The 19,054-nt window shown below is 37.5% G+C and overlaps 1 protein-coding gene across 2 annotated transcripts in view; it reads left to right on the plus strand.

Annotated features, from left to right (window-relative positions):
• The first annotated feature begins 549 nt into the window (after window positions 1-549).
• The window catches only part of LOC132259628 (hemicentin-1), a 33,834-nt gene continuing 15,329 nt past the window's right edge, over window positions 550-19,054 (plus strand). For both annotated transcript variants that reach the window (XM_059757341.1, XM_059757350.1), the window contains exons 1-2: window positions 550-997; window positions 12,347-13,193. In XM_059757341.1, coding sequence (XP_059613324.1) covers window positions 13,010-13,193 — 184 coding nt within the window. In that variant the 5' untranslated portion in view covers window positions 550-997; window positions 12,347-13,009. The remainder of the gene's footprint in view (window positions 998-12,346; window positions 13,194-19,054) is intronic.

Raw genomic sequence — 19,054 nt, forward strand, 5'->3', positions numbered from 1 at the left:
AAGTCCTCCTGACATCTCTCACAGCATCGCACATGGTCAGTGAATTCTTGACGATACTCATGTCGGTGGAGATTTCACTCATTCACAAACCTGCAACTCATAATTGTATCAAGTGTGTGTGGCCTAGCACAAGGGCTTCTGTCGTCGCCAAATTCACCTTCCACCCAACTCTCGGCGGGGAAACGATGGTGAATGCTGTGACGGACCTGCGCAGCGGTTATATACTGAACCCACCCCCGAATCGTTGGTGAATATGAATTCACTACCCCTCAAGTGTTCGAGGATTAGTGAGATATTCGGGAGGCAGAACCCCCGCCTGTTGGTTCTCCTCCTTGATTGTACACAGAGGTAAAATTTATCTTCCGCCATACACTGTTAACTCTCCAACTCACCAAGTCCGATTTGTATATATTCGGAGGAGAAGTTTGACATTATCTGGTTGTGCGCGTATTCCGAGTTTCACATGTAGCACAACTATTTGAATATTTGTCGGAGTTGCCTCTCATTGGAAGTGCTTCTCGGCGTTCAGTGTGTTCGCGATCTTCGGCACGTTGAGACGAAATCTCTGGAAGACGCTCATCTCAGGCCGTCTTGCGTGTGTCCGTGTCGAGAGCCCGTGAATATCTTCCGTGTAAAGGCGAAGCCCAGCGCGAAAGAAATTAGTTTACTTTTAATTTCCCTAACCTAACCCCCAATGTGGGACTGAATTGCATGTGAGAAGTGGTGCCGAGGATAATATTATCCACGAGATTTTATCAGGTGGAGTGGAATAATTGTGTGTACACATTTAACCTCAGTGGCTGAGGAATGTGGTAGATATATATTGTTTTCTTTTTTGTGCGGTGCAATTTTAATTTATGATTTTTACGTCCGGACTGCACTTGTTCGTATCCGGATTTTAGAGGATTAATGTGCATTCATCATACATCCGCACAGAAATTGTGGCACATTTTCTCCGCATTGAGTGGATTTTCACAGCGAACGGCCTCGTAAAAAAGTATGTTCATTTTTTTTTTAAAGAAATATACCCAACCACAATGTATGTTTTATAAAGATTTCATTTTGCAACACTTTTACCGAAGTCACCGGGGAAATTTTCCTCAATTCTGACAAATATATACCCATCTTTTCCGCTCCCTCGCAAATGACGTTCACGGGTGGTTCTCGTAATTTGATATTTCCAGCTCTTTTATGTATAAGAAGGGAAATAGAGAGCGAGTGGAAGTGGTGGAGCTGCTCTTTTAATTGCTGTGAAATGGACTGATAACTTTTTTAGAAACTGATATCTTGTGTGTACCATCAATTCGCCATTAAAAAGACGACTCTTTGGACTCTTTTTGTGGGCAAAAAAGTGTCTGAGGAACAAAGGTGACCATCATTTGCCTCATCAGCGCTCTTGTATAATCTCACCTTCTCTGAATTTCAAACGCGGCAACTCTCCAGTTTTGGAGGGAAAATGAAATCTGCGTCGCCACTGTGAGATTCCTCACTCACCTACACTATTGAGCCAAGTTAATCAGATGGTATTTCAATTAAATTGCGATGTGGTGCTTCTCCACGATAGGCGAGGATACAGAGTAAGCAAAGCGCCCAAATTAATTTAATTGTGGCTAGATATATTAGTGCAATCTTAGTTCGGAGTCTCAGAATTAGTGGCGAAAAGTTTGAGGAAAGTAACAAGAGGGAGTGTCTTAACCGAGAAAGAATCTGGGGAATACAAAGTCGTTAAGAGTAGCGTCCATCAGTGTTATCACTTTGGAACTGGAGGAATTAAGTTACCCAGTGTGATTCTGCAGTTTCCACACTCATTATAACTGACTAGAGATTTTCAATAAGAATTGAGAGTTTTCTACATTCCACATTTCCACATTTTTAATTGCTTCAAGCGTCAAATTAATTAAAGACATTCTGAAATGGCATGAAATGAACATTTTGTTCGTTACTGTAACGCTGAAATATGTAGTATTAACCGAGAATTCCGATTTCACGCCTACAGAATAGCACCAATTTGTCTTCTATTCCGTCTCACATTAGTCGTCAAATTATAAATTATCGTAATTTTTTAGTAATATCTCTTGGGCAATTGATGAAAATCTCAGATGATGATTGAAAGCGCATAAAAACAATGTTCATCGACATTCATGGGACTTTATTGAAAGCGTGTGTCGGTCTGGTGGAATTTGGTCACTAAAATATTTATTGACAGCGCATGATACAAAAGTCACAATATGTACTTCCAGACTTCTCAAACAGAGCCGCGCAGTAATTGATGATAATTATGAAGGGTGAAGAAGAAGTATGAAGAATAAAACAGTGGGCGAATCAAAAGCTGACAGATTGCGTTAACATTTTTATTTTATTCATGGGAGGAATAAAAATTCGGTGTGTGGAATTGCCGGGAGTCGGCGAAAAAAAGCTTTTACAGTGATTGATTGTTCCAACACCGGAATTATTCTTCTCAAGGAGTACATAATTCACGAAAATGAAGGCATCCTTGCTAACTTTTCTGACCTCCTAGTTGGCAGAGAATAGCGTATTATTGATCAAAGTTGGGTACGCGCGCGATTCACATATTTTTTCCTCTCTATTTTGGGTTCGTGTTCGAAATCAATAAGATTTATGTTTCCAGAAATTTATTTAATTTGCGTGGTATTCTAGAATGAAACATGACTGTTGTGTACATTATATTCCTACTCTTTTTCCTCTCCTCTCTTTCTTTTCTTTCACCCGCTTTTCTATTCTATGCCATCGGATGCTAGCAAGACGGAGGGCTCTTTTTCTTTTCCACATGTATTGGCTTCTTCGTGAAACAGCCTTTCTGGGTGTGACTACTGAACTTTGAGAGGTGGTTATCGGCTTGTTTCATTATTTTGATGAAGTCTCCCATTTCACTGTGTTTCCACATTCCGCGGAAGCATTAAACCCAAGATCCGCGTCTTCGTTAACATTATGGCGGAACACATTTGCTAAGCCACAACTCCGCAGAGCATTGCAAGATCATGTGTGCTCAATTGAGTAAATTGCCAAAGTTTTTCGCTCAATTATGCAAAATCTGCATAGTGCAGAACTCGCGCAATGAAATTTGATTATCAAAAAGTACGCTTGCAATAAATTGAAGATAGTTTGGTCGCAGAGAATAAGCAGAAAATAAGCTATTCTCATATTCTCAACATAATGGAATTCATGCTTTTCATTATATTTCTTCAATTTCTTTCATTGCGGGTGGCAAACTTGTTTTCCAATGAAAAACTTAAGTCTTCCAGAGTTGGCTCATAGCTACCGCAATTTGTTATTTTATATTATATTGCGAAAAAAACACAAAATTATACAAATGATCAAAACTACAGGTAAATAGATTTTTTGCGATTAATTAATATTTAAAATGGAATTCTCCGCGAATGGTTTTGCTTTTTGAATTATATAAAGTCTATTTTTGCAAGTGCTTTACCTTTTTGGATCACGTAATTATCTAGGATTGCACTAACTTTCAAAGATTTTTAATAAGTGACATGATTGGCAGCTATCACGAGAAATTCACACTCAATAATAATGACAGTTCCATCGTTTTTAAGTGAGATTCGATTCGAATTATGGTCCATTAGGTACTTTTTACATTTCTGGACTGGCAGAATTGGATATGCTATTAAATCATTAACTCACATTTCCAAAAAAGAAGGGTAAATTCACAATTTGTGACTTTTCACTATACTTTGGCATTTGAAATGATCCCCAAATACAAGTCGTCGTTGAAGAGAAATTATACTTTGGGTCATTAGACTAGGACTGAAAATTGCAAATAGCGTTGACTAGTGGCGTGATTTAGTATGAATTGCAATACAAGCATTGCTTAATTGACTGTAAATGGCTTCTGTGAAGAATGATGATAGTAAATTCTTTGGCTTGAAAACTATTTATCAATGGCTCTGGAATGCCGGGATTAAATGATGCGAGTGCCTCAGAGTCTGGATAAATACCTTCGCACATTCGATGATTGACTCAGTTGAGGCGGAGAACAAATTTAGGAAAATTATCAATTAACCATCCATCGATTGCGGTGGCGTAGCGTGTCGGACCTTGCGAAACAAGAAGATTATGTCTCTGGTTGATCTCATAAATCTCTTCAGAATTGGGCAAGAGGAAGCCCCGGTGCCATTTACTAAACCAAGATTGCAAAGCTCACCGCATCCATAAACGTGGCCAGCATTTGATATAAAAGTGATTATCGTCCTGTAAGCATGAGGTTCATTTTCTGATCACGTAACAATGACATGAATACATTATCCTAGTTCATAGATATAATTACAATTGCCACTTTTCCGACTCTGGTGTGGCGAATGAAGTATTTCGGTGTGTTATGGCAGGGGTGGAAGCCCTATATCACAATAAATTAACGAAGAAGTCTATAGGCGCTTTTTTCTCGCCTCTCCGTTTCGCCTTTTTTCCCTCCTTGTTGTGTGTGCAGCCTATGTCACGGCCTATGTGTGTGTACAAACAATATTAGAAAAGGCACCCTCGAGCAGTTGAGTGCCGTAACACAATAAAGGTGAAGCGAATAAATTGTGCTCGAAAATCAAAATTTCCACACAATTTGATTCGGTATTCAAAACAAAATTAAACAATTTGAATTTGAAATTGGGTAAACACCACCCTCCTCAACCATGTACGGCGTTGGGGGCCCAGCCTTGGTGGCGGCGGACCATATAGGAGGGTGTGTGTGAGAATGTGCCGTATTTAGAGGGTCCCTTTGTTATGGGCAGGTTGGTGATGTTACGCCGTTGTTACTAGCACGGGACTCACCAATTTATTTATACACAAAGGACATGAAAATTTTGATGCTTCCACATCACCACACTTCACTCCAAGTTCGGTAGCCCCCGAGTTAGATATGTTTAGGGTAGTCACTGGAGAGAAGTGCACTGTGTTAGGGGCTAATTGTGTTTTGGCAGAAGGAGCCAACATTTGAGCTGAAAATAATAGAGTAGCGAGTAGCCATAGTATAAAATTCAATTTTAACTAATTGTTTGAGAATTTCAGGGGCCATCTTATGTAATATTTAGTCGGGATGGGCCCGAGAGGCCATGGAAATTGCCAAATATACGAAATTGTGGTTTTCAATTTGGTACTACATGATTTTTGCTGTGCTGTTGCTTAAAGTATGAGATGACTTTTGGCATTAGTGGTGGGAGAAAAGTAGCAATTAAGCAAATTGTTAATGTCGGTCCTACCCTCTTGGAATTTCAATAATGAAGTCCTACTTTTGTCGAGTAGACCAATGGAGCCCTCGCCTCCGGACTCCCACTGTATATATCACAGTTGGGGAAAATGAAGTAATTGTTTCGGAAATTTATTGTTCACTCCACCTCCCGAGTCATCTTTTTGTTGGTCCGTGTCTTGTGCGGGGAAGAACTCCTCCACAAATCGTCCTTCATCCATTTTGGACGCCAATGCACATGAGAATAGGAAGAGAATCAACCTTTTTGAACCGTCCCTCCACCTTCGCCCATCTCTTGGCCCGGGCATTGTCTACCCCGTGCGGAAAATATGCCAACAATCCCTCCGTGACATTCCTCCTAACCCTCCTGGCACAGCGCACAAGACCTACTCCTTACACTTATCCCACCCATATGCTACCACGCCGGGGGTCATGATTTTGAGAATGTGGGAGGATTAGAGCTGAGGAATTCCCGTCACTGAAAATAAATATCCAAATTGCACTCACATGTTCTCATCGCCTTCCGACTGCCTCTCAGCGTCCTACCCACGTGCACCCATTAGTACGGAGGAAAGGCCCGCACGATGGCATCGCCAGAGACTTTTCATCTATATGTGTGTATTTCCATAATTGCTTTACAATTAACAGAAGCTAAGCACGCAATGTTTTCACGTAAATACAGGAACAATATTTATATGCAGATTACTTGGCCAATACCGTGGCTGGAGAGGGATATTTACTGTGCCACACGACGGCACATGATGTTATGGGGTGTTCACCTTCCAAACTAAATACAGTGAGGCCAGGCGAGCGATATTCCATGCCACCCAGTCCGCCTCTATAAATAAACAGAATGTGAAATAAAAATAAGTTGGTGGGGGTCTCTTTGCTAATTGTAATGATTTTACATGAATATAAAACAATGCGGATTTAACGGTTTGGACGCTATAAATCGGATCAGGAAAAGTCATGTCTCGCTAATATGAGGAAGTCAGGAAATATACAGGGGTTTCTCCATGTATCCGAGAACCACAGTAAAATACCCATTGCTATAAATTCCCATGAGAGTGCAATAAATTACTGTGTTGGAACTTTTAGGTATATTCTCGACATTTATACTTGCCTAAAACTATTACCATATTCACAATGTGTGATATTCTTATCAGGCATTTCATTTTGGGGTAAATACGGTAGGCTTGCAGTCTCACACTTTACTTCACTTTCTTCACCCACGCCCTTCCTGAGAATGTTAAAAACGGAAATTTGGATGATTTCTCTTGCCAAGCACCCAACCCTCGTGATTATCCCATTGGTTCTCAATTGTGAGAAGTCTACAAAGAACTTCTTGGGCCTCATATAAAGTGATGGAGATACTCCTCTCTCGGGTCACTTAAAGTCTTTTAAAGTCATTCACTAACACCCTTCATACCTATGTATATATATCCTCAATTTGAATGACATTGATAAGGATACATTTGTTAAAAGGTATAATTGGAAGGGGGATTTGGATTCGGAGTAGCTTTTTTAATATTAAGAAGTTAAAAACTGCCAACACTCTTTGCACAAATCTAGGATTGATTTCCAAACTATACGTATAGTTAGAGTACTGTTTATCCTGATTAAATACATACATGATGCACATACATTTTGATTATCTCTAATGCGCGCTTGATGGAAAATTAGGCACACGAGCGCGAGCATTTGCGAATATAATGTATGTGTTTATCTCTAAATTTGGTTTCATATACCAGAAAATTTCATAGGTGTTCACAGTTCATTATTAAAATTTTAATTGGAAATGCTGGAGTTTCATGTGGAATATAACTACTTTTTGCGTTAATCGCCAGATAAACGCATCTCAGTAATTCTACCTCAATCACGTGTTAATCGTGGTGATATATTTTAATTTAGTAACAATGTAGTTAATATGTGAATGGTCATGGAACAAATTATTGGGATCACATCACAACGATTCGAATGGTCACATTCCATTAAATGAACGTGACACGTAAAATTAATTAGTAACATATGTTTGCGTGGCCAGATTCCACGCACAAAAGTATATCTAATTAATATTTAATTAAATATTCTCTTCCATGTATTTATTCGTGAGCGTTCATATTTGAGATTGCCTATACTTTCCGAACATATTTCCTCCGTTTCATTTATTTCGCCAGGAAAATTAAAATTTGTCGTCGTGACAGGTGGAAAATACAACCAAATTTATTTTTGGAATATTCATCTCGATTTACTCTATGAACCTTAGTGTGGTGTGAACTGTGCTATGCGTTATTTTTTTTTACACCAATTGCAGCCTGAAATGTGATACAGTGCTAAGAGTTTTCTCGGTGTAAAAATAAAAGCATCCGTTTGTCGGTTTCGAGGCAGCTAATTAAATAATTAAGTTAGACAGTTTTCAATATTCCAATTTAGTCAAATATCATTTACACTTTCGCTCGGCAAAGAGCAATAGTCGTGGGTTGAATACCATTGAACTTTAATTAAAACTGTGAATTGGACAAAATTTATCCTATTATGTTTATTAAATGTCCTCTATTGCTGCAATTTTCACTGATGTTGTTCACTTTATTTGGGATGTAAATGATTTTGGGATTATAACTGACTGGGAAGTAGACATGTCTTCGTTTTGAAGAATCGTAAATGTTATCTTCTTCAAAATGAAAAAAAAAACGAAGTGTTCCATATACTTTGTGAAATATTAGGCACGGAAGGTAGACGACAAAAATATTTTATAATTTCAACCAAGGTAAAATTACGTAAAATTTTCGCTGGAAGTATTCATTAAACTCTTTTAAAGAATTCTACTGATTGATTTTCGGCGATTTCGTGGAAAAGAAAATGAGAAAAGAGGCAATATTGAACCTGCGAAACGCTTTTATGGAATGGCTTCAGTATTTAAATTTTAACATGGATTCTCCGAGGGGTCAACAACCACGCATTCAAAAAACTGTACAATAGAACATACAAAAAATCTTGTCTTCATAAATTATTAAATTGCTGGATCGCTTTACACCTAACAAAATTATCAGTTGAAAAATAGATATGATTTTGTGCATAGCAGCGCTTTTTAAATCCAAATATGTTTCTTTGTTTTGTATTTGAAATACAAGAAAGGAATTGATAGATTTAGACTGCCATAAAAGTTTACAAAAGCTGCTTTATTGAATGCCAAATTTGCCGGATAAATCGTGACTACAAAAGTGTTGCTAATCTTATCCTTGATACGCATTTACAAAAAACTTTTTGCTCATATTTTACTTCATTTCACTTAAGTGAGAATCTTTGGGGAATTTCCGGTTTCTTCTCTTGACCTTCTAAGAAATATTCTTCATGAATAATTGAACCCGGAACTTCTTACACTTGCCTGAAGCTGTCCCCTCGATGTGTTTCTTCTGCTCTTCACAGCCGAGCCTTAAATGTTTCAATCAAATGTCTTTCTTTCTCCCCCCTTTGCGACACACTTCCACAGACACAATAAATAATTTACCATTTTTCTCCTGGAAGTTTTGAGAATTCCAATGCAATCAAGAAATGAGCCAGGGAGTTGTTGAATACGCTTTTTCCTGCGCCTCCGACTATTAAGATGATGATTTCATCACTTTCATTGTGCCTACGTGGAAACAGGTTATTTGGCAGACTTTTTTCCCGTCGCAGCCACAGAGGCTCTATTGTGGAATGAAGAAATTTATAGGATGAGGGGCAAAAAAGACTAAACAATTTATTCTTTTTAGTGGCAAGCACAATCGAAAAATCAGAGTCTGTCACGGTCGTGTAACCTCCAGAAATAGCCATTTGTAATTAACATGCTCTTACACTAATGCAATACAATAGATCGCAGGGCGATTGTAATCATGAGGAATGACAGAAATTATTCGAGACTGCTGGTAAGAGCAATATTTTAGCCTCACGCATAAAACAATAACACGAGTAGACAAAACATTTCTTTTTCCCTCGAATTCCCCCCCCCCCATTCCAGAAGGCCTCTGTTGAACGCGAAACATCTCTATCACTACACTCCGGGTTGCGTAGGTGGGATGTGTTTGAGCGGGTATTAATACAAATGAGATTATTTATATAATTCACTTTATTAGAATAGCAGTGATTTATGATTAGCTCCGTTAATTTATTATCTCTCCGGGGACCCACATCAAACATATTCGAGTTGTACCAACATTTTCGTGAAAGCTTCTCCCCTTTTCTCGCTGCACAACATGAAAGCCACCCAGAGCAAACCACTGACGACTGTGTGATCTCCAGACAGGCGCTGCCGAGTGAAACATTAATTTATTTCAAAATTGTGAACAACTTTGTAAATCACATTTCAACATATCTTTCACTGTGCAGCAAAAATAATGTCTTGCAGTTGTATTCATGCCAAATTATTTATGAAATGAGACGATGCTGCAGAAATTAATTATGCTGTCCATCAGGCATTTCGTTAAATGCTGGAACGCTGAATGAGTCTGTTCGACAAATGCAGATTTAATTTGTTTATGTGCCGCCTATTACGACTGTAATGATCTTTCTGGACTGATTGAAGTGATACGAACAAATATGGTCTAATTGAGATGTCGCTTACTTGGGCGTTCCTCACATTTGTTCCCACAAATTAACATTCAAATAACCCGTAATAGTCCAATAATTGCAGTGTGGCATCAAAATGACCTCTTATGTGCTTATTACTGGCCACAACTCCATCAAAAATATCCACCCTCGATTAGGGATGAAATGCCACGAATAATGGATTTGATACCTCAATAAGTACGCTCCTATGTTCAATCACTGGAAACATTAATATTTGCATCGAAATATACCACAATCGGATTGAGATTGAATATAGATTATTTTTCGGGCACTTTGGCTCATCAAATTCAATTATGGTACGAAAATTTGGCCGTTCTATTTGTGCATCAATTGCCCCGAAGCAAGCTTAAGTATAGATACTCAATCCCTTGGATGGGCTCTTAGCATCCTCAGCATACAATCAAGTTCAAGTTGCTCAATAACCATGACATAAGTTGAGCCATCATCGAAAGAAATCATCTTTTGTGTACTCCAATCGATATTGCATCCCGAATCACCTTCTCTCGTTCTACGTAATTCAATCAATTTTCCGCTATTATTCATTTATTGAATGACGCCAACTCACACCAGACTGACGGGAGAGTACACGAACAGGAAGAAAAAGGTGGAGTGTCTCGATGAAGACGGTATTTCTAGTCACAGAACATTTTCTCTACGTCTGCATTATGTTCACATTACTCTGCACAAGTCTCCTGATTGAATTATCTTCTTGCGCTACAAAATTTTATGCCTATGAGTGTAATTTTATTCATTTTGATTGAAGTCCCGTAATGCTGTTTACTTTTTTTCCGCTCATGCCAATCATAATTGAATCTTTAATCAATCACAGTGGTGGAAAAATTAATCTTGATGCCATACAAAAGCTGGGAAACAGCATGAGGAAACAAAGAGTTATTTTTGCAACCCATATTATTAATTAAATCACACAAATATGCCATGTAATTCAGTGAAATGACTGCCTTTTTCTTTATTATTTATTCATAATTGCAATATTTAAATATCATCAAAATAGACCCAGAAGCTCTACGACAGAAAATAATTCATATGTCATGTTAATGGTAATGCAATGAAAAAGTTCCCGCTCGATGTATTTTATATATGTTTTATTGTAAAAGTCATGCATTAATTAGTAATAAATACTGTGTGTTAATATTTTTTGATTTCATATACAGGCAATCAAAGTAAATGACAATTTGATAACAGTGAATTGCAATAATTTTCAATTTTTTTTTGATGAAACATTAATTTTATCATTCAAAAATTTTTAAATAAACATTAATTTTACTCCATTTAATGGATAGACCCGATAAAACTAACATAACTCTGGGAAATGTAGTTGAGCTCCAACATGAAATGCGATTTGGCATTGTGTTTATTTAAATAAGTGGATCTCCGAAATTTCCTTCCCTGATGGCTCAATAAAATTCCTATTAGAAACGGAATGGTGAAAGCAATTACAGAAAGTGTCCCTGGGTCTTGGAATGTCAATAGCATTTTGGAAAAATAAACAATCTTGAATGAAGTGCCATATTCAATTATTGTGAGACATTGCAAATAAATTTGCTTATTTTAAACATCCTCGTCAAGTGGTGTCCCCCTTTATGACAAATTAATGGGTCATCTAAAATGAATCACGTACACATCCATATGAAAGCACATTTATGTATTCTCACTTGGTTGTACGTTCTGCCAATGCCACGAACAATGGAGATGGCTTCAGATTCAAGTTGAGTGCTTTTCATTGTTTCCGCTGATGAGAAATTGGGTGGTTCGGATTTAGCAGGCAGAGCAATTGTGAAGTTTTCCAAATTGAATGGTGGAAATTGTATTCAGGGATGGCTTTCTTAAAAGTACATTTGGAAAATTTATTTGGTGTATATTATTCTTTTTCTTAGCGCCCTTTTTATACACAAAACCCACACCATAATTGTGTGCTTAAAGGCATGGAGAGTAGCACTTCGTTAAGGAGAGCACAAAAGGAGCACTGCTTTCCCACTTCAATTTGAGGGGAAAATATATGGACGAGAATTATCTTACAGTGAAACTTTATTTCTGCAATTTTTCTTCAATAGTTAATTAATTTGAGTCCCAATATAACTCCATGCTCTTACAAGATAAACTTTACTAATTCTCCTCCATATTGTGATATTCGTCTTGTCGTGGTGTGAGAAAGAGAGGATAAAAAAGTCTTTTGCACAATTTTTCGTACCCAACAATCACTTCAGAAACACACCAAAAAATCTCAACTATTGTATAGTTTTCCAGAGAAACTTTGTGATTTATCGGGAAGAAATTCCACCACTCCGCTTCGCATAGAACTCCAAAAAATATACTCCTCTACAATTGATGAAAAATTTGTTGGGAAATATCAATAGGAAAAATATCAATTGTATAAGAAGAAGCTCGTGATCTAACTGTCTTATCTATGGAGTTCACAATCTGTGATTCAAAAACCTGATTTCTGTGCCACTTTTCACACCATCACCGGACTAATAATTTAATTTTATCTCTGTTTTTTTTTCTTTGCAGGAACTCTCTAAATCAATGTCAATATTGATGGATCTGATGGGCGCAGAAAGATGACCTGGCAAATGAAAATTATAGAGTGTCAAAGAAATGTGAGAGTGCTGCTCGGGACATGTCTCATGCGTTACTGACTGACAGAAAATTAGTCAACATTGCAGGGGAGACAAGTGTGAAATGAAGTGTTGAACGCGTTGATACAGAAAATGTGGATTCGCCGTGTTTTCTTTCACGACTTTTATTTAATATGTTTTCATCGGTTCTCCTCAGCGAAGATGATAAATTGAGAGAATCTCCAGAACTCACTGCGAGCGATACAATTATGGAAAAATATTCAATCAAGTGAATTGTACTGAAACTGCGCTTTTTGAGTCGATGGTGAAGACAAAATAGTACAAAAGCCAATGTTGACGAACTAATAAAAGGCCATCATACAGTGGAGATTTTAACACCAAAGGAAAGTGCTTTTAGTGTAGATTCTGCTCTTGCATAAAATACTCTCTTGCCATAAATCTTTCGAAGAAATCTCCTATATAAAGTTTTCCACATCGCGAGCAACTTGTGAAATACCCTTATATCAAAATTAATATTCTAATGACAGTGAAAAGAGTGGAAGTTGCCATTAATTCAGATTTGTGTGAGGTTGTAAATTAAAATTCGATTCCTAAAATGGCCCTCACACGCCATCACGGCAGTGTGAGTCTCAAACTGTGGCGGAACACCTTTCTGTCCAGGAATTTATTCCGCATCTGGTTATTGTGTTGGTGTCTTTCAATAAATTCATGGAACCAAAATACCGCCAATGCAGCATACTCCGAAGCGGATGATCTTATAAATGAATTGGACAGACCGAGTGAGTTTGCTATATATACTTTACCATAAATAAACTCATATATATGTACACATGTCTGGAAGTATTCGCCTACACTCGAAATAATCTATCTTGAAGAGAGCGTACAGAAACATTTGGTGTGTAGTGTAGTCAGTTTCCCACAACGAAACATCCAACAAGGATGAATTATCTTTCATGAATAAGTAATTTCAAAAGGAAAGTGTGGAATAAGTAGAAAGAGCAACGAGAAAAAGTGCAACCGCAAATGAACATCCGAATGGACATAAATTTTAGCATGACAAAGTTTGCTGTTTAATTAACAGATAGTAAAAAAGGGGGTGGAGAATAAATTCTAACTAATTTTTTTTTCACTTTTCTTATCATTATTTTTCCTCCTCTCGTGGGGGGGATAACCAATCAGAAAAACGCTTTTCCATTTGCTTCATTTTCACATTAATTCAGTTGTGAATGCATAAAATATTGCTGACTCGCGAAGAGTGTGAGAGAGATGAAAATTTTGCATATAGAGTCGACATCAATGAAAGAAAATCTGGGCATTAAAATTCAAAGATGGAAAAGCATGTCTTTCGGATGAAGGGGTAAAAAAGAGGAGGTTTTTGTTAACATATTCTTTTCATGAGGCTACGCTTTCGATTGTTGCTTTGCATTTTGCATTTAATTAATCTCATTCGCGTAGAAACTTTATTATGTTCTTGTTAGCACACACGATGAGAAATCCACTCACTGTTGACCATTTGATGTTTAGCTCCATGTACCATTTTATGATATTTGCTTAATGAAAGGTGAACTATAAATATTTTACTGTACAGCGGAGCCAGAGTGTGTTGATTAATTGATTTTCTTGCATGCTGGATCTCCAAGTCGATTGCATTAAAGAATTATACGTCATAAATCAATATGCGAAATTGCAAAAGAATAATTTTTTGACGAGCTGTTTATCAGGGCAAAAGCGGCTAGCCGCCGGCAAAAAGTATTTATTATGCAGGGTGATCGCCTACAAAAATATTATGTGCCTCATATGTTGTGTTATTCACACCTATCTCACTTATTTATTCATCGATTATCTTTGATTGCCGTCTATCGGGTAGTTTGATCGCGTTCACATACCCAAATGCACAGCTACAGTGTGAGAGCTGGCGACGAGAGATTGGCCTCACCGATAATAATATACTAACATGCCATATATTAATATACATACGTTGCCGTATAATGTTTATGCACCGAAGAGCTTGCCTCTGGGCCACCAGTTAGTTCACTCCATATAAGTCCATGCATGCGGCACTCTCCCAGTCCATCTCCCGGCCGCTCAAGTGCACTACAAACGCGCCTCTCGAGCCATCGCTTCAATCAGTGAAAAATCAACTGACAATTAGAGTACAAGACAGAAAACAGACATCAACCGAATTATTAATGACTCCATGAGCATGTCATCGAGAGCATATTTTAATTAATTACCCCATATCCCACGGAGAGCGGGCGGAGATTTTTGTGCGAGAGTGTGGTGCAGTTGAAACTTTACAAAAACAAACAAGTTGGGTATCCAAATCCAAAATTTTCCCTCCATGCTCAAACATGTTGATAATTATATTTGTGTTTCTGGAAGAACAATTTCACCATCTTGGCAACTTTTCCCTCAGCTCCTCCCCATCCATGCGGAGACTGTCAATATGGTGAAGTCAGGATGTTTTTCAGCTAAACATTGTACCCAGCTCCGCAGCAGAGAGTGGAGAATGAGGACTGAGAGATGACAAAGACATTCCATCCTGATAGTCACTTTTAATCAGATGAGAAGAAAATGGCATACTCTGTGGAGAGACATGTTAAGCTGTAAACACATGTCATCAAATTAGCCGCTATCATTTTGCAGAGGTTCTATTTGCAAATTGCTTGATTTGGGTCTAAAAGAGTGTGCTTAAAGGAAACCAAAATCAGTAGTTTGCCTGGTGTGTACTTAGTTAGGCTTAGGCAAATTTGCTCTAACAGGACTCCGCACATGAGTTGCCCTATAAGTGTGTTATCAACATTAAAATTTTTACTACGCACATAAAATCCCTATAGGAAATATTCCCTCAACGCAAGCATGAAAGTGGACAATCAACTACATTGAATTTTATGCTCAATAATTTTTACAGTGAAGTAAAAAGGTGGAATTTAAAGTTGCAATTTCATCTACCCTCGACTTTACACAATAGATTTATACATAAAACCATTTTGGGGCAATTTGGCTGGTGCTGCAGTAAGGAAACTTTGTATGTGGGTCAGAGCTGTATTCTTTAAGTTTATCTCATTGTTATACGCTATCAGAAACAGAGTTGAGAACTATTGTTGAAGACTTTTATCCAGGTGGAGGCTAATTTATACATAGAAGCAAAGTCACAGTGGAGTTTGGGTCAATTATGTGAAATTTGGTGTCGCCTTGTTAGGATTTTTATTGAAAATGTCTTCGGTTCCACTCCATCTCCTCTTTGATGTGATTTCGATCACAAAATTCCTCAGCCTTTGAGCTCTGTGAAACCCCAATTATATTTAATTAAACATTCCTTCTCATTGATTTTCGAGTATAGCTCCCAATCGAATGATGTAGTCAAATTGTTAATTGGTTTATCGAAAAATCCCCAAAACATGGCCTTGTCAATAGATATATACAGACATTCTTGTTCCTATTAATCCTCCTCAGAATGTCGAGCGCATGGAATGCTGCGAAGGCCCTAAAATTGTTTTAAATCTGTTCACAACGCCTCTGTGGCGGGTGAATATGTTCCCAAAAGCGAAGGTGTGTTGTTCAAGAGGTAAACATAAATTATGTTAAATATTCCTGAGGTTATGCTGGGCGTTCATCATTTTGGCTGCGCTTCTCGAGTAAAGGTTTTTGGGTGAATTTCCAATTTAACACCAAATTACTATTTATTGTGGTGTTTGGAAAAATAACCAAAAAAAGATTAGAGGTGATTTGTTTGTTTTTATCAAGCCCGATCACGAATGTATTAAAATTTCAGAAATGCGCTTCTGGTGAATATTTAAATTCACTACGCCTAATGGCCCACTAGAAGCTAATTATCAGATTGGGACGTCAATAAAAGTGTTATTTATCACCAAAGTCACTAAAGAGGTACATTACAAATCAAATTTCGCGCATTTATTGCTCCAGTGTTATTTAATTAAAGAGAAAATTATCCTACATTTTCTTACGTGTTTATCTGACTTTTGGGTTGTTATGGCATTTTGCCCTACGAGATTGAGCCATAAAAATGCTACTTCTTGAATTTCATTCCTGCACATGATTTCTGATAAACAAAGTAGAAACAAAACACCGACCTTTTAACATTGTACCAGGGCGAATAATAATGGTATGAGCAAAGAAATAATTTATTTCTTCAACAAGCGCTGGGCTGAACCATTTTAAATGGAAGTAATTAGTCAGCGCCGTGTAATTTGCAATTAATCATCTCACCAGAGTGTTGCCGAGATTCTATAAGTTATACTGAATCTGCAAAGCAATGCGCGTTGCTTGTGCAATTTCTCCTGAAAACACCCACTTCCACTGCATGACTCCGTACATATGGTTAAGAAAACTCACGTGAAACGTTCACGAAATTCCGATACTGTGCTGGCGATTAGGTGAATTTGCGCGATGCTCACGGCATTGTATATTAATTTGCTAAATAACTTATCTAATAGTCAGCTCTTTAACCAGCCAATTTGCTACAAAATCGCGCAAAATATAATGCAACCTTGATTAATGGTCACCCAGAGTCAAAACGTGACCGTGATTTATCGAAGCGCGAAGAGTGAGTTCAATTCTCTCACAGATAAATGAGGAACAATTCAATATGACTTAACATTTTCCCATATACTAGATCGCATTATCACTCTGTGGTAATCATTAGTCATGATAAAGAGTGCTGCCATGTATCTTCGTGAGCACTATAAATTCAAATCTCTGGTAAACGACACTTTTCGAATACCATACCGACAATAACCAAAAGGCTAATAACCGTGACTGATGTCGGTCCATTAGGAAATTGAAAGAAGTTAATGTGTGAAATACTATACGAAAGAAAGCGTTAAAATGGAAATATTAAATGAATTATTTAATGGGAGTTTCTAAAATTCTTGAATAGTTCTCAGAGCGGGACATCATGTTTTTCTGTTGTTTTCAATAATGGTTTAAATAAGTTTTTTTTGTTATCAATTGCTCCAAATAGAATGCAGAGAAAACCATTCTATCTGTAAAATTGAAAATCATGTTCTTCTTTGAATGGTTAGATTTTCGCATCTCATTTAAAAAAGTTCTTTTTATTGCTTTACAAGTCAAAGAGAAATCGACACTGTAAAATACTAATGCGTAATCACTCTAAGTTCCTTTGAAGTGAACCGCAAAAGATAAATTTGATAAAAATTATATACACGTTGATAATACTCAGGTTTAAATAAATGCTCATGCAAAAACGCCGGGGAGAGAAAGTATCTAATCATAAATCTATTACTTTACTCCTATTGCAGCTCTTAAATGGCCATTTAATGCTGGAAACCATAAAATTTTCTATATGCTGTGTTGCAAGAAGACAGATATTTAGCAGAAGATTTGATCTCCGATTTTCCCACAATTATTTCTCGGACAATTCAATAATCTATGGATTTTACGATGCTTGATTGCACGTAGATTTCGTCACCTTGGACCTTCAATAGGGCCTTGGCATGTGAAGATCGCACGCATAAGCTAAATAAAGTGTGAGCATCTCGTCACATTAGGCCAAAGTGTCATTTTTCATGTTACCGCAATGGCGAGGCACATAAGACCATTTCTAATGAGAGCTTCGGAAGAAGGTGCCAACAAAGGGATTGCGTTATTTTGAATATCCTCGCTCGGGCTGTTATTAAGACGTTTATGTGTGCTTCATAAACTCTATGGTGATGAAGTTATGTATAGAGAGTGTTCAATGAGATATCTTCGTGCTTTAACGTCTTTTAGTGGCCATTTGAGCACGTTTTATAGTCTCGTATATCTTTTAAAATAATTATTACCTCTTTCATTTACAATTTGCCTAACAACAGTCATCAGGCGGCAATTCGATGAGGCTGTAGGTACATTGTAGGCAGATATCCATTGTCTAGTTTGAAGGAGGAATAGAGAGACTCCTCCTCGGACCATCGTAATCATCATCGCACTGACTCCGAGATGTACGATGTGTAATGTCGTGTGCGTTCCCATGAAACCGCTTATTGCATTATTCTCTCGCAAACATCAAACGTGGCTCATACTGCCTATTTGCATGCAAATCGCCAGTGAAGACCATATTAAATCTTCGTGTGTTGTATAACAATATTGTCGTCCTTTGTGCGAAAAGGACTGGTTCTGGGGTGGCTCCTCACCTTGCTGAACAGAGGAAGATTGTGTACACACAAGATGACCGGACATGTAACACGACACACAATCATATTGAAATATCTATTTGCTCTATTGAACCGTGTATTTAAATCTCTGAATTATTGATTGAAAGCACCATGCAGACAAATTGCTCCAAGGAGCGTAGTTCCGAATAGAATTTTGCACACATTGCATGAGCCTCCACAGTAATTTTCCCATGGATTGATCCGAAACGTTATTACCATTGAGAACGCTTTATAGTGTGATGTTATTATTTTACATCGCCACAGTCGTGATAAATATTCAATTTATAAAATGATTTTCAATAACAAATTCAAAGCGCCCGTGTTCCATTACAATTCTACACAACAGAACATTTTATAAAATAAATACGTGTGCCAACATATTTCATCTGGAAAATGATTTGAAATCCTTCTATTACTGTTTCGCATGTTCATGAAGGAGTTTGTCCCAAAATAGTATCACACTAATG

Source organism: Phlebotomus argentipes, unplaced genomic scaffold (genome assembly GCF_947086385.1).
Source record: "Phlebotomus argentipes unplaced genomic scaffold, Phlebotomus argentipes genome assembly contig_6, whole genome shotgun sequence".
Classification (NCBI taxonomy): domain Eukaryota; kingdom Metazoa; phylum Arthropoda; class Insecta; order Diptera; family Psychodidae; genus Phlebotomus; species Phlebotomus argentipes.